Here is a 24,168-nt window from a genome sequence, read left to right as displayed (position 1 = left end):
AACTTATCAAAAACTATGGCTCAATGGCTTTTCATATCAATGGCTTAAGCCTCAGTTATATAAAAGAGTAGACCCCAACAATATGATATTATTCTTTACATTATCAATAAAAAATTCTTTTAGCGTATTAGATGCTCAACCAACCAGTCAAGCCAGACAACATAAAGTTGTACATGTTTTTTGCAAGCTGTAAACATATTCATATTTATCAACTGAGTGTGGCCTTCAAACAATAAACTTTCAAATACGCGTATTCTCCAGCACAACTCACAATCACCCCATTACTTGCGCTATATACTAAATATTATTCTAACTGCAATCTAGTTATTATACTTGTAACCACGCCGTTTCACTGATTATTATTGGTGTGACATTGTCAACAACAATTGTAAACTATTCTTTAATGATATAACATACACCCATGTTATGTGATTTAGATTGATAAACATTTGGTATCTATTTCTCTCGACATAATGGTCCATCCTATCAGGCTGAGAAGGGGACCTGTCCCTATTTCTTCTAATATGTAAAATTTGACGATCAAAACATAGCTTTAAATGTTTTCACAATCAAAACATTTTTTTCAGATCAAGAACAAAACTTGTTTTAGTGACTAAAAATTGCTTCATAAGGCTCCTTCCCATTAGGAATGAGCTTCAGATGATTTGAATTCCATTTAATATATAATGCCTATCATAGATTTCTGGAAAAATGACTAAATGAACTAATTTGTTTGCGCTCGTACGATTTCATTGGAATTGTGATCCCGGTACTAACTGATCTCGAGTAGAACTTTTTGAAGTGCTTCTGTTGTTAGAGGGATGTACAAGCAATCTTGACCGTCAGAATGCCTCTTGGTTTTGACCAGCTCGTGGTCTTTAAATTCCGTCAAATGAGAATTCAAGGTAACCTGGCTGCTAACGAGGAAACGTTCACGGCAGACTGAGTAGAGATCGCTGATTGGCATTCCTGGAGGGATAAAAACAGTTTAAGAAACCATGTATACGAAAATAACAGAATATGATATTTAAGTAAAATGATAAAAACTTGCCTTCATCGGGATGAGAAAGTTGATATTCAGCAAGAACTTTGAATACACTCTGGGCGTTGGGTGTCAAACTTTGCAAAACTATTGAAGCTGTTTTAACACTTTGGCTGGCACTGCCGTGTGCAAGAATCAGAGGATAGAACATGCCTTCAACCTTATATGGGGCAAATGTAGGAACATGATACCAGCACCAATTGAACTGTGTGTGAGCCATATTCTTGTCCCAAACTGCCAACAGAAGATGTAACTGTTAAGCAATAGCAGAGGCAACAAAAATCCTTCATATAGTCGCATAAACTTCATTTTTTCCTCTACTGCAACAAGAATCATTTTTCTGCTCCTACACTAAGATTAAATTATGCCAATATGTTCTATCAACACCTACTCTTGGGTGGGGGCAACCATTTAGGTCCAAATCATTTTTAATAGTTTAGCTGTTTTTCTTTATCGTCTCCTACATCTGATAGTGCAGTCTATTTTCCATTGATCAATTCTTACTAATGATCTTTTGCTCATTTGACCAAGCTAGCTTATATATGTCATTCTAGCACCTTTTACTCAATACGTGCCACTCCAATTGTCTAATACTATCGGTTCTAATCTTATTCATTTCAATCCTATAAACAACTGTAAAACAGAGGTGTGAAAAAATAATATAGTAGCAATTTTATGTTTCGAGACCAAGAAAAGTTTAGGTTCTTCAACTTTCGAAAAGGGTGATACCACATAGTCTCATTGTCCAGTTAAACAGCAGAAGTTCACAGGAAGACTAAGAACTGTGAAACAGAGGTGTGAAAAAAATAATACAGTAGTTCAGCTGGACAATAAGACTATGAACAGTGAATAGTCTTATTGTCCAGTTAAACATATCATCAAACAAAAGTTCAATGATATGTTTTAAAAAGGCCTTTATACATTTTTTTTTTATCTTGAATTAACAATGAAGTAATTGATATATCCAAAATATTTATAAATTGCACTATTCGAGCTCCTATTCACAGATCATAGTTCAAACTCTCAATAAATCTCCAGCAGATGATAAAAAGACCAATTTAAACATGCAGAAAAAAATTCAAGCAAACATAACATCAAGGAATATCTAAAGATGAATTATGCCAATACTGACTGCACTAACAATTTACAAGTATTATATTCACAGGATAATTGGACAGTATGAAATAAACTTACACAGGGGAGCATTAACATGGTCAATAGAGGCAACCATACGAATATGGGTACAAGAAGCCAGTCGGGCAAGAAACTGTTGGGTTTCAGAGTCTCTTAATCCTGGTCCATCAATATTGTGAATGACTACACAAACAAAAAAATCCTTGTCCTCTACTTCCACTTCATACAAAAATGTAAGAAGATCTTCTATAGATTGAGAATTGAGCTGCCGGCCAGAAACCCTTCGTTTAGCTTTCACTTGATCGCATAGAAGTTCAGCTAAAGTTATTAGAACCTAATATATTGAAAGAAAAATAAATCTTAGAACATAGCACACTCGTGATCCTTCACTAATCCATTCGCTTGTCTCTAATGCTGCATTTACTTTTCACTACCAAACAAAGTATAATTACACGCTTCTGTGGAATGCAAGATCTTAAGTGGAAACAAACCTGTTTTAAGTTAATGGTCTGAAGATATCCGTTAATGACAACTACAGAATATTCGGTCAATGTCTTCGAAGCAAAGTCTTCAATCAAAGCCTTCTTAGACCCAAAGCCATACATTAGAAGAGCGAAGCCACAGCTGACTCATTCGGAAAAAAGTGAAGGTCAAAATATTTCCATGGTAGACAAAATCACATTTTAAAAAGATAAAAATTATTCAACAAGCTATTATCCATTATACAGCAACGAATGAGTATAAAACGGTATTTATAAATTATAATAGCTTTTGTGACTAACCTCGTATTACAAAATAGTTTATGATATATACATAAGTTGTATTTAACTTATTTTAATAAACTCTAGGGTATAGCTTATGAAGACTGCTTATGTAGAGCATACTTCAGTTTATCCTTCAATTTCATTTTCCATTCATCTCAAATTCTACATTTATTGTGGAAAGTAAATAAATAAATGCACAAAGTACACAACGATTAATCACAAAGTTCGACTAATTGTACCTATATATCTCCGACAATAGAATGGCCACTGCACTTTTCTATTATGCAATGAATTACAGTTTTCTAGTGCAAAGCTTTGTTAAAATACAATTGTCTAGTAAGTTCTATTCTCTTGCTACACTACACTCAAGCATATGTCCATCTATCTGCGAATATGATCCGTACTCAACCGAAACAAACATTAAGAACACTATTGAGAAAATCTCAAGTCTCACATTGGTTACAGATAGACCATGAAAAGAGTTTACATAGAGGGACACCCCTCACCTTCCAAACCGGTTTTGTAAGGATGAATTAGGTCAAACTCTAATTCTAATAAACACGTATAGATTTTTCAAAATGTAACTTACAGAATTCAATTGCATATGATATAATATATTTTCTAGTGTGTTAAACACGCACTTAACATATTTCATACCTCAAAAGCCCTCTAGATACAATAATTGTCGAACGGTAAGGATGAGAAGCATACCTTAGGGAGAGAAGCCATTCAGGATACATAGCTGTATAAGAATCCATTAATCGAGCAATCTCGTTTTCATGCTTTGGTTGAATGTGCAATGCAGCTTCCCTAAGTTCCTACACACATACAAAATCAAAATGCAAAGTATAAGCAGAAATTCAGAGAATAAAGTTCATTTTCATTCGACAATTGGTACCTGTTCATCAACAACATCGATGTCAGTAATCTTGCGCTTTGATTTCTTTACCGAAGATTGTACTTCCTTCGCTAGAAAATAATTTCTAGAGAATTCCAAATCCTCTTCTTCGTCTTCCTCTTCCTCCTCCCAATGTTCATTGTTTTTCATCTTTCAATCAAACAAAAAAAAAGTAAGCGACATTGAAAACGAAATGCAAATTTATTATTGTGCACCTTATCATCAAAAGTTCATACCATACCTTAGAAAAATCTTCAAAAATAAAGTTCAATACAAACTTATTAAAAATTGATTCTGGATTCTCTGGCGAGGGTGCAACAACGATGCTCCGGTGAGGGTGCAACAACGATGCTCCGGTGAGGGTGCAACAACGATGCTCCGGTGAGTTTATGGAACTGTAGCAGTTCTAACTACTCTTGTGCCCTACTAGTACCCTAGATGATTTCCCGCCATTTTTCATCGGGTTGGTTTAGGATAACCCGGTATAATAAATAAACCAGGTTGGGTTTTCATCGTGGTCGATGACTATTTAACAAAATGAACCGAAATAAACCCACGAAGAGGATGAAAGAAAAAAAAAATTAAACAAAAGTTATAAATTATATAATATTCTCTCCCTTCCTTTTTTAAGTATATTTTTTTAAAACTTTTTGTTTATCTTAAAAAAATGTAATCATTATTTTATTTTTTAAATAATAATTTTTATTTTATTTGTAATATTTTTAATTAATTATTATATTTATTTTACTTTTTTTTTTGTAATAATTGCTTATGAATAATTTTGACAAAAATACAATTAATATTATCTTAAACTATACAAATAACAATTAAAAAAAATTATTTTATTTAATAAAAGTGACACTTAAAAAGAAACTAAGAAAATATAAATTATTAAGTAAAAAAACTTAACTAAAAGTTATAAACTATATAAATTATTAAGTTAGATATTTTTTTTATTTATAAATATCCTACAATTTTATTTTAGTTTCTCTAAAAAAAAATTCTTCCAATGATAGTTCTCTTAAATTTTTTGTTCATAATTTTGATCTCTCCTATTAATCTCCTTTATCAAAAGTTTATGTGGAGGGATATTTGGCATATAATTGGCATATTTGCATCATGCTTGTTGAATAACTACTATATACTATTAACTTATTGAGTAAATGAGTTTATAATCAATATAATTTAGAAATAGAAAAAAATTATCATTTATTTTTAATTTATAAATGGAAAATAACTGACTCTCATTTAAAAAAATTATCATTTACTTTTAATTATCATATATTCACTTTTTATTCATTTTAGAACCTTTCTCTCTTAGTGTCATTGACAAGTGCCATTAACATTGATCGAACTTATAGTCTCGCAACTTTATTTATGTCGCATTGGTTCTTATTTGTAGTAGTGTTTGAAGATTTGTATCACCAAATCGAAGATTGGTGTATTTGAGTAAGAAAAAATAATGTTGCTTTTTGGTGTGGTCTTATACTGAGTGCATTGAAAGCTCCTTGTAGTCTCTTAGAGACATGAAAAAAATCGTAATTTATGGTCCTTCAACTCTACAATTTAGGTTGATCCACATGTTCCTCTCAACTTCTCAAATTGTTGTTTGAATATTAAATTAGGGTTTATGTGTGCCTCTATTTCTGATGTGTTTGATCTTATACTAATATGGGTGAGTTTTAATCCAATTTTAGGGTTTTGTTTGTTGATTATGGATCGTATGTTCGACTGTAGTTTGATGTTATACAATATGTAGTATTTGACACAATTATATTGTATTTGACTCAATTTAAACTAATTTTACTATATGCGTTATGCATAACACATATGTTTATTTAAGGTGGTATTCTACATTAATGGTTGTTTCGTAAAAGACCATAAGTTAAGATATGAGGTTGGGGAAGTGTATGCATACATTGGACAAGACCTGTATTTCTGGTCCTATTTTGAAACCTGTAATTTAATCAAGGGGATGGACTCAGAGTTTGATGTTGAGGTTATGTAAATATGGTGAAAACATGATGGTGGTAGTTTATAAGTATATATAAAACCCCTTAGGGATGGAGATGCAACTGGGATATTTGTGTTTGTTGAGAAGTATTACTGTGAGGTTGAAATATTCACTGAGCCCAAACCAAATGGAGGGGAGACAATATTTATGGACAGGCTAAGACAGAGAAATAAGGGGAAATTGTGAAGAGGATGTTAAAAAATCTAATGAATCATGTGATGAATCTGTCAATGGTGTACCTTCTAAAGATAATGAAGAAGAGAGGACAAATAGATTTAATGAAGGTCAACATATCAATACATGTGTTGGGGATGCTGTTGCCAAAAGTGAACCAACCAATCATGGTTTTATCACAATAGAGATGGATAGGGAACATATCATAGAATAAGAGTATATGACTGATGAACTTGACAGCGGAGCAGAAGTTGACAATTGTGATGATAAGCCAAATGTAATTCTTCATTCTTTTTGGAAGCTTGAATGTTTCAAAACCATCTTGTAAAACCTTTTTTATCTTCACTATCACACTTTTGAGGTAACTTGTCATTATCATATTTCTCAATGTCACTAAAACCTATAAAGTTTTTCTTTGGAACCTCACCTTCATTCACATAATCAATTGAACCACTACCTTCAACTGATTCTTCCACCTCCACTTGTGTTCCTTAGTCAACTAACCTTGGATTTTCCCTTTCTTTTGCCTTTTCCTTTGCCCATCCCCTTTCCTTTGCCATCCTCATTATCAACTGCATTTTCTTCACCAATTCATATTACATCATCATCTGAATCGCCAGAGTTCATATTCAAAGCACGTTCATATTCACTACTACCACCAGCTTTTTGGTTAAAATCCAGTCCCCCATCCTCTTCTTGGTTACAAATTAGTCCCCCATGTAACACCCCGATAAAATAAGATAATTATTTAAATTGAGTTAATAATATATTTATTAATTTAATTAAATAATTGGAATTATTATTATTATTGGAATAATAATTATTGGAATATTATTGGAATTATTATTATTGGGTTATTATTTTAGTGGAATAAAAGTTGGAAGTTAGAAAAGGTCCCATTTAGTAAAAAGGTTTATTTTTCACGTGAAAAAGGAAAAGAGACAGAAAGTGGAAAAGGGCAAAGAGAGCCAGAGAACAAGGGTTGAAGGGAGGAAGAGCTTGAAGCTTAAAGATTCGCCGGATTAACTCAGGTAAGGGGGGTTATCATCGTTTAATGGGTATTATGGGATAATATGTAATGGGTAGTGATAAACCATTGATTTACCTCTGATTGGAATAATTATGCTGGAAATTGTGAACTTTTGGGATGAACGAATCTGGATTGAAATTGAAGGAAATTCGTAGGAATTAGATGCAATAGTGTTAGGATTTGTGAGATTGAATAAGATATGATTTGTGTTAAATGATATGAACGAATACGGTGTAAAATTGGACTGTGGAAGGTTGGATCTGAGGAATTTCGTAGCAGAGAAAGCCATTGCAGATCTGGAAATTCTGGTTTCTGGTCATACGCGTATGGCACTAGGCAATACGCGTATGAGATGCTCTGGTACGCGTATGGCACTAGGCAATACGCGTATGGATGAGGAAGATGATGTTTTGAACGTGTTTTGGTCTCTGTTTGTACGCGTATGGGGATGTGGTACGCGTAGCATACGCGTATGGGATGGTATTACGCGTATGGGTTTTGGCTGAGAAATGGGCCATACGCGTATGGGACTAGGCAATACGCGTATGGGCAGACTTGTGGTTTTCCTGAACTGTTGTTGTGCAGTTTTTAGTTGTTCAGCTGAGTAATGTAATTTAGCTGATGTATGATATATTAGGGATCATTCCCCGTTGTTTCGAGTAGTATAGGTATTAGTAGAGTGTGCTAATACTGTGGTTGTTATTTGGCATGATATGATATGCTTATGTGATAAAATACTGATGATGTGTGATGGTATGCATGATGCTGTGAATGTATCAGTTATGTGTGCAATTGTGAATAGACTGTTTTATGGCTTAGAGTGTGAGCATATGTCTATTCTTGAATTGTTGTTGATGATGTAGCATTGCTAGGTGATTAGCATGCATATTGTGGCCTTATGGTGGTAGCTAATTCCCATTGTGAGGAATTAGTGAGTTAGTCATTATGGACTGTTGTCGATGTTTACATGCTAGGTGAATTAGCGTGCATAGCATAGCCCTTGAGGGGTGGTAGCTAATTCCCGTGGTGAGGAATTAGTGAGTGAGTCACTAGGTCTCAAATGAGTGGGACTAGTTGGACTTGGTAGTCGTGCCTGGATTTGGACGGTGAGGTGAACTATATGTTCACAAATAGTCGGTACCGCATGCATGGAGTCTCATTGCATTTGTATTGTATGACGTATAATATGAATGGATGTATTCCAATATTATACGTGTGTTTTGTGGTTGAATTGAGTATGATTTTAGTTGATGTTGTCGTTGCTGAATGTATGATCTGATTAGGGTGATGAATGTGTGAAATTACTTGGCATTACATGTTAATTTATAATGCTTATTATATCGATTGAGGAACTCACCCTTACAACTATTTTTCAGGTAACGAGCAGTGATTGAGTAGAAGCTAGTCCTTGGAGTCTAGCGTAGTCCTTAGTGGGTCATGCTCTGGTAGATGTAACATCGGGAGGGGATGTTTTACTATGTTTTCATTTGGTTGTTGAACAACTTTACATGTAATGTATTACATGGTTTGAATGTTGTTAGTTTTTATCCGCTGCGAATTATGCAAATGTTTTATTTTGATTAAATAAATGAGCATGACAGGGTATTTTGATGATTGGTGTGAAATGATTGTGTGACACCCTTAAGGGCATAATTACTCTGATTGATATTTTGTTATTTTAATTAAATATTTGGGGTATTTTTAGAAGGGTGTTACATTAGTGGTATCAGAGCATAGTCGGTCGAGTCGAGTCGTAATTATTCTGTTCCCTTGTACGGGATAGGTGTTGTGTAACCCTATCAGTACTTGGGCTTTCAGAATAGAGATGGCTGGAAGAGGTAGAGACGATGCTGTGATTGCTGAGGCTCTGGGTATGCTCGTTGGAGTACTTGGGGGAAATCCGAATGTTGTGGGAATGGGAACTGCTCGTCAACTGAGTGAGTTCCAGAAGAGCAATCCTCCAATGTTCAAGGGGGCATACGATCCAGATGGTGCTCAGAAGTGGCTGAAGGAGATCGAGAGGATCTTCCGAGTAACTGAGTGTGCCGATAACCAGAAGGTCAGGTTCGGTACGCATATGCTGTCAGAAGAAGCAGATGATTGGTGGGTTGCTACCCGCACTGAGTTGGAATCTGTTGGCAATGCTGAGGTCACTTGGGCGGTGTTCAGAGAGAGATTTCTGAGGAAGTACCTTCCAGAGGAGGTCAGAGGAAGGAGAGAGATAGAGTTCTTAGAATTGAAGCAGGGCAATCGGTCTGTTACTGAGTATGCTGCTAAGTTCACAGAGCTGTCGAAGTATTACATTCCCTATGATGAGGCTACTGGAGAATTTTCAAAATGCGTGAGGTTTGAGAACGGGTTACGTCCCGAGATCAAGCAGGCTATTGGGTATCAGCGGATTAGAGTGTTCTCTAATTTGGTCGACTGTTGCAGAATGTTTGAACAGGATACCAAGGCCAGAGCGGAAAGCTATCAGCAGAGGGTTGATAGGAAAGGCAAGAATCAGAATGACCGTGGGAAACCGTATGCAGCTGGCAAAGGTTTCCAGAGACAGAGTGGGATGAGGAGACCTAGTGGGGGAGACTCCAGTGTCCCTGCTAAATGTTATAGATGTAGTCAGGTTGGACATCGTTTCTATGAGTGTACCAGTGCTGAGAAGAAGTGTTTCAAGTGTGGCAAAGGTGGCCACTTGGCGGCAGGGTGCCGGTTGAGGACTGCGACTTGTTTCAACTGTGGAGAGGTGGGTCATATCAGTCCACAGTGTCCTAAGCCGAAGAAAGAGAATCAGTCAAGAGGCAAGGTCTTTGCTTTATCGGGTTCGGAGACTGCTGCAGATGATCGTTTAATCCGAGGTACGTGTTATATTAATGGCTTTCCTCTTGTAGCTATTATTGACACAGGTGCGACTCATTCCTTTATATCTTTGGATTGGGCTGTGAAACTTAAGTTAGAGATATCTGAGATGCTTGGAAGTATGGTGATTGATACTCCTGCGAAGGGTTCAGTGACTACTACTTCAGTTTGTTTAAATTGTCCTTTGAGTATTTTTGGTAGAGACTTTGGAATGGACCTTGTGTGTCTTCCACTTGTGCAGATTGATGTTATCTTGGGTATGAACTGGTTGGTGTTTAACCGAGTTTCTATCAACTGTTTTGATAAGACTGTGATCTTTTCTGAGAGTGAGGAAGGAAAGAGTTTGTTTCTATCAGCGAGGCAGGTGAATGAGGCAGTAGCAGATGGGGCAGAGTTGTTTATGCTGTTAGCGACTTTGGAGGCTAAAGATAAACTGGTGATTTGCGATCTAGCTGTGGTGTGTGATTTTCCTGATGTGTTTCCTGAAGAAGTGAATGAATTACCGCTAGAGCGCGAAGTTGAGTTCTCGATTGATTTGGTACCTGGTACTAGGCCGATATCGATGGCTCCTTACCGTATGTCTGCTGTTGAGTTAACTGAATTGAAGAGTCAGTTGGAAGATCTGTTGGATAAGAAATTTATTCGTCCGAGTGTGTCACCGTGGGGTGCACCAGTGTTATTGGTTAAGAAGAAAGAAGGTACTATGAGGTTGTGTGTGGACTACAGGCAACTGAATAAAGTGACGATCAAGAATCGGTATCCTTTGCCGAGGATTGATGATTTGATGGATCAGTTGGTTGGTGCGAGTGTGTTCAGCAAAATAGATTTGAGATCGGGTTAGCATCAGATACGTATGAAAACTGAGGATATTCAGAAGACTGCTTTCAGAACAAGGTATGGACATTATGAGTATTCTGTAATGCCTTTCGGTGTGACTAATGCGCCTGGAGTATTTATGGAGTATATGAATAGGATTTTCCATCCGTACCTAGATAAGTTTGTTGTGGTGTTTATTGATGACATTTTGGTGTATTCGAAATCTGAAGAAGAGCATGCTGAGCATTTGAGAGTGGTGTTAGGAGTTCTACGAGAAAAGAAGTTATTTGCTAAACTATCCAAGTGTGAATTTTGGTTAGAAGAGGTTAGTTTTCTTGGTCATGTGATTTCAAGAGGTGGTGTTGCTGTTGATCCTTCTAAGATAGAAGCGGTATCTAAGTGGGAAGCTCCGAAGTCAGTTTCTGAGATAAGAAGTTTTCTTGGACTTGCAGGTTATTATAGGAAGTTCATTGAAGGATTTTCTAAGTTGGCATTACCGTTGACGATGTTGACTAGAAAGGGGCAAGCGTTTGTTTGGGACTCAAAATGTGAAGAAGGTTTCCAAGAGTTAAAGAGAAGGTTAACTACTGCTCCTATTTTGATATTACCGAGTCCGTCAGAACTATTTGAGGTTTTCTGTGATGCTTCATTGTTGGGTTTGGGTGATTGTTGACAGATTGACAAAATCGGCTCATTTCATTCCGATCAGAATGGATTATCCGTTAGAGAGATTAGCTGAGTTGTATATTGAGAAGATTGTAAGTTTGCATGGTATTCCGTCGAGTATTGTTTCGGACAAAGATCCTAGATTTACATCCAAGTTCTGGGAAGGTTTGCAGAGGGCTTTGGGAACTAAGCTGAGATTGAGTTCTGCATATCATCCACAGACTGATGGTCAGACTGAGAGGACGATTCAATCACTGGAAGATCTTTTGAGGGCTTGTGTTTTGGAAAAAGGAGGTGCTTGGGATTGTTATTTACCTTTGATTGAGTTCACCTACAACAATAGTTTTCATTCGAGCATTGGTATGGCACCGTTTGAAGCTTTGTATGGTAGGAGATGTCGGACACCTTTATGTTGGTATGAGTCCGGTGAGAGTGCTGTGGTTGGACCGGAGATTGTTCAACAAACTACGGAAAAGATTAAGATGATTCAGGAGAAGATGAGAATTGCTCAGAGTCGTCAGAAGAGTTATCACGACAAGAGGAGAAAGTCACTTGAGTTCCAAGAGGGAGATCATGTGTTTCTTCGTGTTACTCCGATAACTGGGGTTGGTCGAGCTTTGAAGTCGAAGAAGTTGACACCTCGATTTATTGGTCCTTATCAGATTTTGGAGAGGATAGGGGAGGTAGCCTATCGTATCGCTTTACCGCCGTCACTTGCGAATTTGCATGAGGTTTTTCATGTGTCTCAGTTGAGGAGGTACATTCATGATCCGTCGCATGTAGTCCAGATAGATGATGTACAGGTGAGAGATAACCTGACTGTTGAAACATCACCTATGAGGATCGAGGATCGAGAGTTGAAGCAGTTGCGGGGTAAAGAGATTGCTTTGGTAAAGGTAGCTTGGGGAGGACCAGCAGGTGGCAATGTGACTTGGGGACTTGAGAGTCAGATGAAGGAGTCTTATCCTGAGTTGTTCGCTTGAGGTATGTTTTCGAGGACGAAAACTCTTTTAGTGGGGGAGAGTTGTAACACCCCGATAAAATAAGATAATTATTTAAATTGAGTTAATAATATATTTATTAATTTAATTAAATAATTGGAATTATTATTATTATTGGAATAATAATTATTGGAATATTATTGGAATTATTATTATTGGGTTATTATTTTAGTGGAATAAAAGTTGGAAGTTAGAAAAGGTCCCATTTAGTAAAAAGGTTTATTTTTCACGTGAAAAAGGAAAAGAGACAGAAAGTGGAAAAGGGCAAAGAGAGCCAGAGAACAAGGGTTGAAGGGAGGAAGAGCTTGAAGCTTAAAGATTCGCCGGATTAACTCAGGTAAGGGGGTTATCATCGTTTAATGGGTATTATGGGATAATATGTAATGGGTAGTGATAAACCATTGATTTACCTCTGATTGGAATAATTATACTGGAAATTGTGAACTTTTGGGATGAACGAATCTGGATTGAAATTGAAGGAAATTCGTAGGAATTAGATGCAATAGTGTTAGGATTTGTGAGATTGAATAAGATATGATTTGTGTTAAATGATATGAACGAATACGGTGTAAAATTGGACTGTGGAAGGTTGGATCTGAGGAATTTCGTAGCAGAGAAAGCCATTGCAGATCTGGAAATTCTGGTTTCTGGTCATACGCGTATGGCACTAGGCAATACGCGTATGAGATGGTCTGGTACGCGTATGGCACTAGGCAATACGCGTATGGATGAGGAAGATGATGTTTTGAACGTGTTTTGGTCTCTGTTTGTACGCGTATGGGGATGTGGTACGCGTAGCATACGCGTATGGGATGGTATTACGCGTATGGGTTTTGGCTGAGAAATGGGCCATACGCGTATGGGACTAGGCAATACGCGTATGGGCAGACTTGTGGTTTTCCTGAACTGTTGTTGTGCAGTTTTTAGCTGTTCAGCTGAGTAATGTAATTTAGCTGATGTATGATATATTAGGGATCATTCCCCGTTGTTTCGAGTAGTATAGGTATTAGTAGAGTGTGCTAATACTGTGGTTGTTATTTGGCATGATATGATATGCTTATGTGATAAAATACTGATGATGTGTGATGGTATGCATGATGCTGTGAATGTATCAGTTATGTGTGCAATTGTGAATAGACTGTTTTATGGCTTAGAGTGTGAGCATATGTCTATTCTTGAATTGTTGTTGATGATGTAGCATTGCTAGGTGATTAGCATGCATATTGTGGCCTTATGGTGGTAGCTAATTCCCATTGTGAGGAATTAGTGAGTTAGTCATTATGGACTGTTGTCGATGTTTACATGCTAGGTGAATTAGCGTGCATAGCATAGCCCTTGAGGGGTGGTAGCTAATTCCCGTGGTGAGGAATTAGTGAGTGAGTCACTAGGTCTCAAATGAGTGGGACTAGTTGGACTTGGTAGCCGTGCCTGGATTTGGACGGTGAGGTGAACTATATGTTCACAAATAGTCGGTACCGCATGCATGGAGTCTCATTGCATTTGTATTGTATGGCGTATAATATGAATGGATGTATTCCAATATTATACGTGTGTTTTGTGGTTGAATTGAGTATGATTTTAGTTGATGTTGCCGTTGCTGAATGTATGATCTGATTAGGGTGATGAATGTGTGAAATTACTTGGCATTACATGTTAATTTATAATGCTTATTATATCGATTGAGGAACTCACCCTTACAACTATTTTTCAGGTAACGAGCAGTGATTGAGTAGAAGCTGGTCCTTGGAGTCTAGCGTAGTCCTTAGTGGGTCATGCTCTGGTAGATGTAACATCGGGAGGGGATGTTTTACTATGTTTTCATTTGGTTGTTGAACAACTTTACATGTAATGTATTACATGGTTTGAATGTTGTTAGTTTTTATCCGCTGCGAATTATGCAAATGTTTTATTTTGATTAAATAAATGAGCATGACAGGGTATTTTGATGATTGGTGTGAAATGATTGTGTGACACCCTTAAGGGCATAATTACTCTGATTGATATTTTGTTATTTTAATTAAATATTTGGGGTATTTTTAGAAGGGTGTTACATTAGTGGTATCAGAGCATAGTCGGTCGAGTCGAGTCGTAATTATTCTGTTCCCTTGTACGGGATAGGTGTTGTGTAACCCTATCAGTACTTGGGCTTTCAGAATAGAGATGGCTGGAAGAGGTAGAGACGATGCTGTGATTGCTGAGGCTCTGGGTATGCTCGTTGGAGTACTTGGGGGAAATCCGAATGTTGTGGGAATGGGAACTGCTCGTCAACTGAGTGAGTTCCAGAAGAGCAATCCTCCAATGTTCAAGGGGGCATACGATCCAGATGGTGCTCAGAAGTGGCTGAAGGAGATCGAGAGGATCTTCCGAGTAACTGAGTGTGCCGATAACCAGAAGGTCAGGTTCGGTACGCATATGCTGTCAGAAGAAGCAGATGATTGGTGGGTTGCTACCCGCACTGAGTTGGAATCTGTTGGCAATGCTGAGGTCACTTGGGCGGTGTTCAGAGAGAGATTTCTGAGGAAGTACCTTCCAGAGGAGGTCAGAGGAAGGAGAGAGATAGAGTTCTTAGAATTGAAGCAGGGCAATCGGTCTGTTACTGAGTATGCTGCTAAGTTCACAGAGCTGTCGAAGTATTACATTCCCTATGATGAGGCTACTGGAGAATTTTCAAAATGCGTGAGGTTTGAGAACGGGTTACGTCCCGAGATCAAGCAGGCTATTGGGTATCAGCGGATTAGAGTGTTCTCTAATTTGGTCGACTGTTGCAGAATGTTTGAACAGGATACCAAGGCCAGAGCGGAAAGCTATCAGCAGAGGGTTGATAGGAAAGGCAAGAATCAGAATGACCGTGGGAAACCGTATGCAGCTGGCAAAGGTTTCCAGAGACAGAGTGGGATGAGGAGACCTAGTGGGGGAGACTCCAGTGTCCCTGCTAAATGTTATAGATGTAGTCAGGTTGGACATCGTTTCTATGAGTGTACCAGTGCTGAGAAGAAGTGTTTCAAGTGTGGCAAAGGTGGCCACTTGGCGGCAGGGTGCCGGTTGAGGACTGCGACTTGTTTCAACTGTGGAGAGGTGGGTCATATCAGTCCACAGTGTCCTAAGCCGAAGAAAGAGAATCAGTCAAGAGGCAAGGTCTTTGCTTTATCGGGTTCGGAGACTGCTGCAGATGATCGTTTAATCCGAGGTACGTGTTATATTAATGGCTTTCCTCTTGTAGCTATTATTGACACAGGTGCGACTCATTCCTTTATATCTTTGGATTGGGCTGTGAAACTTAAGTTAGAGATATCTGAGATGCTTGGAAGTATGGTGATTGATACTCCTGCGAAGGGTTCAGTGACTACTACTTCAGTTTGTTTAAATTGTCCTTTGAGTATTTTTGGTAGAGACTTTGGAATGGACCTTGTGTGTCTTCCACTTGTGCAGATTGATGTTATCTTGGGTATGAACTGGTTGGTGTTTAACCGAGTTTCTATCAACTGTTTTGATAAGACTGTGATCTTTTCTGAGAGTGAGGAAGGAAATAGTTTGTTTCTATCAGCGAGGCAGGTGAATGAGGCAGTAGCAGATGGGGCAGAGTTGTTGATGCTGTTAGCGACTTTGGAGGCTAAAGATAAACTGGTGATTTGCGATCTAGCTGTGGTGTGTGATTTTCCTGATGTGTTTCCTGAAGAAGTGAATGAATTACCGCCAGAGCGCGAAGTTGAGTTCTCGATTGATTTGGTACCTGGTACTAGGCCGATATCGATGGCTCCTTACCGTATGTCTGCTGTTGAGTTAACTGAATTGAAGAGTCAGTTGGAAGATCTGTTGGATAAGAAATTTATTCGTCCGAGTGTGTCACCGTGGGGTGCACCAGTGTTATTGGTTAAGAAGAAAGAAGGTACTATGAGGTTGTGTGTGGACTACAGGCAACTGAATAAAGTGACGATCAAGAATCGGTATCCTTTGCCGAGGATTGATGATTTGATGGATCAGTTGGTTGATGCGAGTGTGTTCAGCAAAATAGATTTGAGATCGGGTTAGCATCAGATACGTGTGAAAATTGAGGATATTCAGAAGACTGCTTTCAGAACAAACACACCCTCCTTTAAACCACTAAAAACCTCAAAAATAACCATAGAAATCTGAGTCTACTTCCCGAACCTCCTATAATCCCTTGTAACCTAATATGTTAAACTCAACAAACACACCCTCATGATGGATAACACATTGAAATCTATCAATCATGACCTATTCAAACCAAATAATAAAGAGATGAGTCTTTGAAGAAGGAGAAAACGATAAAGGTTTACTTTTTAATATAGTAAACAAATTAGATAATCGTACCTTAGAAGAAAACTGGAAATGAACAATGGTGAAAATGTTTATGTATCGTCTTCTTCGTCGCTCAAGTCTTCTTTTTCATAGTTAGGGTTTGAGATTATGAGAGAATAAACTAGGATTCAAAACAAAAGAGTTTAAAGAGACAAATGTGTTTTTGTTGGTAGGTGAAAAGTTAAGAAATTATATTTCTAAAGTTGAAAAAGATTTTCATAATTTAAATTAAAATAAATTTATTAATAATTAAAAAATAAAAATAATATGCCATGTCATATTTTATATATACTGCTCAACTTCCACATAGACGTTTTTAAATCGTTTTTCCTATAGAATTAACATAATGGATTTTTAGACTAACAAAAATGTTTTAAAGAATTATAGTGTAACATTTTTAAATTAAGGGACTAAATATAAATAATAAATTAAATTAAGAGATTAAAAGATGAATTAATCTTTATTATTATATTTTTTTTAATAATATATATATATATATATATATATATATATCAATTTTTAATTTTTAATTAAAATATGTTTTTATATTTATTTTTTGATAGAAAAGTTTTTAACGTGAAATGGTGATGTATAAATACAAAATACATAAAATATCACCCTTCCTAGAATATTTATGAATATAAATATATTACATTTATTTCTTTTTTGAAGAGATTATTGAACTCAAATGTACAAACTAAAATTAAAATCAAAATCATAAATTTGAATAATTTTTTTTATAAAAATATTAAAATTAATCAAATTATTAATTAAAACAAATATAATTATATTAAATGTGTAATAAATATGCACCGTAATAATGTGAGACTCTATTTATTAGTTTTTATCTTTCAAATATAAAATTAAAAGACAAAACAATTGTCAAATGCGTGAGATCTCTTAAATTATTAGACATATCTTCATGATTAGTTTGATAAATTAATTGTTTATTAAATTTCTTTTATAGCACTGTCTTTTATTAATTTAGGACACATTTAAGAAAAATTAGGAAAGTAAAGTTCAAGCGCATTTTAGCAGAAGCAGCAGGTCCACCATTAATGGCGAAACGAACCACCAAACCGATTAGTTAATCCAACCAATTCCCACCACTCTCACATAATTCCAACTTTCGATTCGCACGAGGAAGAATCTAGCAAATCCTCTTGTGCGACCAAACAAAATTTGGGTTTTTTGTCCCATTTCGTGGATCGATCTATTTTGGGGTTCACAAGCAACATTTAAGATTAAAGTTGCAACCTTTTTGGTCTGAGAAAGAGAAAAAGAAACAAGGGCAATGGTGGAATGAAGATAAAGGTGAAAACAAGAAGAAGAGAAGGGACATGGCAAGAAGTGAGTGGGGGATTCAAATTCAATCTAGAAGTGGAAAGTGGGTTTGTTCATACAAGAAAATCACTATCTTAATTTGTCTTTTCAACATTGCCATTGCTCTCTATTGTCTTCGTTCTCTTTATGCTTCTCTTTATATCTACTCTGGTAGTGTTGCCAGAAACAGTAAGTTCTTTTTTTTTTTTTAATGATGTTTATGTTTGTGTTTATGTGTTGTGTTTTTGCCTAAAACAGAAAAAGACTAAGACAAACTAAAGGGTAAAAAAAGTTTGTGTTTTTATGGTTTATGATTAGTTTTTGAAACACCCCAAAATGGAGAGATTATTGTTTTGCATGTTTCTAACTAAGTCTTTTCAGTTGTAGTGTATAAACCAGATCAGATTCGGAAAATGGAAGAGTCAGACCGAATTAGGAAGTCATACAAACCTGTGGAGTTAATGAAATGGGTAAGTACTAAGAACTAAGAAGTTTATGAGATCCTTCAGCACAAAATCACTTATTGTTAAGCTGGATTTAGGTTTGTTGATTGATGTTATGAATATTTTGTGAAAAAAGGTGAAGGAATTAAAAGGGGAGTTTTCAAGCCAAAATACGGAGGTTGAGTTGCCTCAGCATTTGAAACAGAAGATAATTGATGAGATTTTGCAGAGACTAGTAAGTTTGAATAGCAGAAGCACTAATGGATCTCATTCACAGGTGATTGCTATGGAGCGAGGTGAGTTTATGCTGATAGGTTGTGACAATAATAGTGTATTGTTCCATCAATGATTAAACACAGAGATTGTTTTTATATCTTCACATGTAACTACAATCTCTACTTGAAAACTTGAGTTAACAAATGGGAGTATGAGATGGTTGGACTTGGAGTTATCACTTTCATTTGTAGGAGATGGGAAAGTAGACAGTTCTCTGTTGCTTGTTTATCAAGTTTTACACGGCCAACTTGGTTTTTATATAGAGAAGTATATGTGAAATACGTCTGTTATGAACTTGATTTGAATTTTATTTATTTGAATTGGTGTTGGAACGTTGTTGTCAATTGTAGTCGTTCGTGTTTTCTCCTCTCTCATTTGTGTTTTTTCACCTTTCTCCATCGCGTTTCTTCTGTTTTCTGCTTTTCTATTTTGTTCTCTATCCTGTTCTTCTCTATTCATTGTTTTTCTATTCGTTTTCAGGTTGTTTTTTCTTTCATATCGCTGTTTTTTTTCCTTTCTCTTAAAATATAGTGATTCTGGAATTAATATATGTAAGATTATTCCTATAATTAGTCCAAAAAGTTATTTAATCTAAATATACATCTAGATTATTCATATAATTAGTCCAAAAAGTTATCCCGCTATCCGCTATCCTGCTATTCCATTTTTGGGGTTGGCTGCTCCACTCTGCTATCCGGGATTAATAACTCTGCTATATCACCGTGATAGCCACTATTTTACAATATTTTGTACTAAATAACATATGGGATATTAGCAATTTGTTCAAATTCCGCTATGCTACAACGTCTCTATAGCTGCTAGTTAACTACACTAGTTATAATTAATGACATCGTTCTATTAGGCAAGGAGATCGGGATTTCATACTAATATGACCATTAACCCTTGGAAGTTTGCTTTTTTTTTTGGTGTCCTTAAGAGCACACTGTTTTTTTTGTCTCCTGAACTGCTACGTAACTGATCCATAGTTATAAGGCCCAAAACACAAACTTGTTTAGATATAATGTATTCGTTAACTACTGAACTAGTTCTATTTTAATGTAGCTGTTGCTTGCTGGCTGGTCATAATATTTTTCTTCAAGAGTCACCTAGTTGTTTTATGTTTCAAGCATAATTGGACAGAACGGTTGCTTTATGTATGTCTTAGGGTCAAGTCACAATTAGAAGCATACTTGTCAATCTGTTTTTATAATGATTATTTAGGAAATTCCTTTGATTCGATGTCCTTTCTTTCTATGGATAGTATTAATTGATTTTGGTCCTGATTCAAATATTTAGAAAACATCATTTCATTGACATAAACTACTCCTTGGTATATTCCTCTTGAGGATCACTTTATATAACTTCGAAAAAAATTGTTTACTATTAGAAGATGGCTTAATTCATTTGGATTGTATGCAAGACTGAGATATTTAATAATTTGGCTTCTTTATGTTTTAGTTGAATTATGAAAAATAACTATTAGTGTGTTGTTTACTGTTCACATTAACTAGAGATCTTATGGTCAACATAGTCCTTATACGACTCGAATAGTCATCACCTCACAACTGGTTTTGTGGTATTGAGTTAAGCCTAAAATCCAAATTCTTTGATGATATACCATCCCTTCGAAATATGTTATTGGGCTACCTGTTTTTGACCATGCTCTGAAAGTCCAATCCTAGGCGTGGGGAGGTGTTGTTATTGGGTTACTTGCATTTGTTCACGTTCCATGTTGAGATCCCACATCGACTAGAGATATGGTTAAAGTAGTCATTACAAAATTTGATAGTCCTCACATTACAATTTGTGGGGGGATTGAGTTAAGCCTAAAGATCAAATTCTAAGACATGGCTTGAGTATGTTTTCTTTTGGAAATATGTATTAATGTAAGTGCGGACAAGTTTAATAAAATTGAACTGTAGTAGAAGGGATGCTAAGCAAAAGTAGATATGGGGGTGAGATTTAGAATGTGACGTACCTGAATGTGAGGCAAACAATGACATTTTATATCCTTGTTTCCATGATTGCTATGTAACTTTTTCAGTTAGTCTTTGTTGTATATAACTATCCTCAACTCATATTGGGGGGACTCCCATGTCATCTGATTTGGGCCTTTAGGGACTCCAAATCTAGTCAAGAAAAATGCCTTCAATGTGATGTAGGCGCGGTTACGGTACAACACCCTATATTTGCTTCCCACCAGCTTTGTAGTTGTGGCAATCACATCAAATCACACAAGCTGGAGGGTATTCACGATGCAACCAGTGCTACTTGTCAAAACAATTAACTTGGGGGTGTCTTCTCCCTCTCTGATTGGGACTTCTTGTTGGCCATTTTTTTTACATTCTCTAAATAGTATACGTGCTCAAGCCCTTACATCGAAAGCAAGAGACAAGATCGTTTACCTTGCCTTTTAGTATGTGGGTCCAATAGACCACCAGACAATTTAGCACAAAGGGAAAGACAATGAAAAACACTCCGTGTGTTGTGTACACTGACAGTCTTGTAGGCGGTAGACGTTGACTAACCTTGTTGGTCGCCACCCTTTTAAAAGTCAGTTTTGTTCATCAGTCGGCTCCGCATGAGCAGCTGACTCGAGAGCATCTGTTCTGGACTATACTTGGAGTCTGTTGAAGTCCATACCAAACCACATGGGATCTCTACCAATGTGGTCCTCATGCCTACGACTATTAACAACAATGAATAACATAAACAGTTATGTAGCAATCATCATGGCCAACAAGGTTATAAAATGTTGTTTGCCTTACATTCAGGTACATTTCATTATGAATCTCACCCACCTCAATCATAGATTGAGTTGAGCGTTAAAGTATTTTGCAAGTGGCCACCACCACCTTCCTCTGCTGGTAATATTCATCATCTCTGTCTCCCATCCCATATTCTCATCCTTCCATTGATCCGCCACTGAGTTTATCTCTCACTGCATATTTCTGGAGTTCAAACTAAACTCATTTCATGTTTTCTCATTGATTATGGATTCAGATTATAATTTAGAAGTTCTCATGATATAGTATGGTGTAGGACTGTATTTGAGACTGTAGACTATGGAGTAGCTTTCCCACTAGGCCTAATGTAACTAACTTAGAAAGCTAGTTATGACAGCTGTACAGGTGACTGACAAATGGCAGTTTGTTATAGGGTAACCTGCAATAGCAGGTGAACACTTGGCTTCCATAAAAGCAAGTGAATTAACTGATTTGTAACCAACTTTCAATAATGTAAAAGTAAAACAGAATTTCAGATATTCAATGAATCCCTAGATTTATTTCTAATAGACTGAGTGATTTTTTCCTCACAACTGTCTAAAACATTTGTGATAGGACAATATTATTTAATCTTTTCATTTTTTATTGACTCTAATGTTTGCAGTGTTATGTAACGGGAATTTTGTGTAACCTGGAAGATATTTTATTGCTTATTTTTAATATTTGACTGATACTCATTTTATACAGAAGCAATTGAAAATTGGCGCAAACAAAAATTGAAAGAAGTTAAGTTGGTTTCTGTGGGAGGGATTTCCAACTCTACCGTTTCTCATGAAGAGGCAGGTATGGAGTGGACAAGGGTTTCTTTTTGCAGTGTTGCTAACATTTGAGTTGATTGTGCGACACTTTCAGATGAAGCTTGTGTCTTTGCACAGTTTGCATGCGAATAAATAATAATGAATGCTTTACAAATCTTTGACAAATTATTTATACCTAATATTTATTTCTACTTAATACTAGGGATGCTCGTAAAAGCTTTGGAGTCTGATTGGGCCGTGCTTGCCGAAGAAATTGGCCTTTGGTTACCTGTTGAAGTTACGAACGAAGAGCATAATGACAAACCTGATGGCACAGAGGATTCAGGTAAAGGTTTCGGTAACTTGGTTTTTCCATATTTTTCCATGCTAAAGTTAATCTTTTATGTATTTACCGAGTATACGTTTCTCCAGAGGAGGAAGTTCTTCCTGGCAGGGCCCTTCCACATGAGTGCAAACCTGAACTTCATACGGATTATGACGGTTCAGCAGTAAAATGGGGACTTACTCACCACAAAGATAGTGCAGCTGATTGCTGTCAAGCTTGTTTGGACCATGCTAAACGCGCCAAAGAAGGTGAAAAGAAATGCAATATTTGGGTTTATTGCCCGTCAGAATTTGGATGTCATTCACCAGACGTCTATCAGCACAAACATCAGGAATGCTGGCTGAAATCTGTAAGTTCCACCCTTAAAAAATTTCCTTACGAACTGTGTTTTTTTCGTTTTCGTCTTGCTAATATATACCTATTTGTATTCTGAATCCAGGCTGAGAAACCGAAACTAAATTTTAAGAATAGGTATCCTGAATGGTATCGAAATTCACATCCATCTGCACCGGTGATTGTTCCGTGGGCCTCGGGAGTTGTTAGTGCTTGAGGTAAATAATCAGCACAGAAAGTGGTAAACGCGGTCAACACGAGGCCCGGGCTACCTTGTAGATTACAGGCACTCAAAGCTATCCTTGGCAAAGCCTTTGTCATGCTTTGTGGATCATGCTATTGTTGTTCAACATATTTTTTGCCATTTTAGATTATTGAATCAGGAAGTAAAGGAAAAAAATTGGCCATGATTTTTGTCGAAGTGCGGTTTATCGACAGACCGAGTCTCATTGTTAAAGATTTTCAATGAGAATGAATTCTTTATACATGTGTCTGTATCAGTTTTTCCCCTAATACATGTGTAGCAATGAGTTTTAGATTATTGGACGGTGTAATTGGAGTTTGATCATAGAAACAGATGGTGTCTTTAGAAGTGTTTTGGACATTGTTATTTTTGCGTTTGTATTCACTAAAATGTGAAACAAACATGCCCTTAACCGATGACGAATTGTTTTGCTGTGAGCTATCATGATTCATTGTATCTCTGGCATTTAAGTTCCTATTCATAATATAAATTATGTTAAAGATGTTATTGTTGATGATCATTATCAGTCATTGTTAATTTCTCTATTGCAAACCGTGCTTGCTTCTCCCACCCTAAGTGGTGGACAAATATCTTGAAAATTTAAAAATGTTTTTCGGAATTCGAAAATATATTTTTGGACACATTTATTGCATGCTAAATGCATGCATAAATGAACTACACCTTTTTTTGTTTGCCTTAAATTAATTTGAAGATGCACTTTCATAATAATCTTATGTGCGTTGCATGCATTTTTAATTGAGACATTTATTTTTGCTTTAAATTGATTCGAAGAAACACTTTTGTATTAATCTTATATGCACACTATGCATTTTTAATTGTGACGTTTATTTTGCTTTAATTGATTCTTGCTTTAAATTTATTCGAAGAAACACTTTTGTATTAATCTTATATGTACACTATGCATTTCTAATTGAAACACTTATTGTATTAATCCTACATGTACACTA

General features: G+C 36.4%; 2 protein-coding genes across 2 annotated transcripts; one reads left to right on the top strand and one right to left on the bottom strand.

Annotated features, from left to right (window-relative positions):
- Positions 1 to 353: 353 nt before the first annotated feature.
- Positions 354 to 4,327, bottom strand: LOC127096617 (origin of replication complex subunit 2). The gene is made up of 7 exons (XM_051035165.1): positions 4,080 to 4,327; positions 3,839 to 3,988; positions 3,652 to 3,758; positions 2,668 to 2,800; positions 2,237 to 2,510; positions 1,052 to 1,276; positions 354 to 969 (listed from the first exon to the last, which is right to left on the bottom strand). Exons 2-7 carry the CDS (start codon positions 3,986 to 3,988, stop codon positions 773 to 775), a joined length of 1,086 nt encoding a protein of 361 aa, XP_050891122.1. The 5' UTR covers positions 4,080 to 4,327; the 3' UTR covers positions 354 to 772.
- Positions 4,328 to 17,672: 13,345 nt separating this feature from the next.
- LOC127096616 (uncharacterized) lies at positions 17,673 to 23,720 on the top strand. Its single transcript, XM_051035164.1, has 7 exons — positions 17,673 to 18,224; positions 18,417 to 18,505; positions 18,615 to 18,774; positions 22,228 to 22,323; positions 22,501 to 22,623; positions 22,710 to 22,972; positions 23,063 to 23,720. Exons 1-7 carry the CDS (start codon positions 18,053 to 18,055, stop codon positions 23,171 to 23,173), a joined length of 1,014 nt encoding a protein of 337 aa, XP_050891121.1. The 5' UTR covers positions 17,673 to 18,052; the 3' UTR covers positions 23,174 to 23,720.
- The last annotated feature ends 448 nt before the right edge of the window (positions 23,721 to 24,168 follow it).

The sequence above is a fragment of the Lathyrus oleraceus genome, chromosome 6, assembly GCF_024323335.1.
Source record: "Lathyrus oleraceus cultivar Zhongwan6 chromosome 6, CAAS_Psat_ZW6_1.0, whole genome shotgun sequence".
In the NCBI taxonomy this organism is placed as follows: Eukaryota; Viridiplantae; Streptophyta; class Magnoliopsida; order Fabales; family Fabaceae; genus Lathyrus; species Lathyrus oleraceus.
This window is presented reverse-complemented; position numbering and strand designations above follow the sequence as displayed.

Coding starts and splice junctions, on each gene's coding strand:
- LOC127096616 (XM_051035164.1), top strand. CDS start 18,053: ATGGCAAGAAGTGAGTGGGGGATTCAAATTCAATCTAGAAGTGGAAAG. Junction 18,775..22,227: donor GGTGATTGCTATGGAGCGAG/GTGAGTTTATGC, acceptor CATTTTATACAG/AAGCAATTGAAAATTGGCGC. Junction 22,324..22,500: donor CGTTTCTCATGAAGAGGCAG/GTATGGAGTGGA, acceptor ACTTAATACTAG/GGATGCTCGTAAAAGCTTTG.
- LOC127096617 (XM_051035165.1), bottom strand. CDS start 3,988: ATGAAAAACAATGAACATTGGGAGGAGGAAGAGGAAGACGAAGAAGAG. Junction 2,801..3,651: donor GAATGGCTTCTCTCCCTAAG/GTATGCTTCTCA, acceptor CGAATGAGTCAG/CTGTGGCTTCGCTCTTCTAA. Junction 2,511..2,667: donor AGACCATTAACTTAAAACAG/GTTTGTTTCCAC, acceptor TCAATATATTAG/GTTCTAATAACTTTAGCTGA.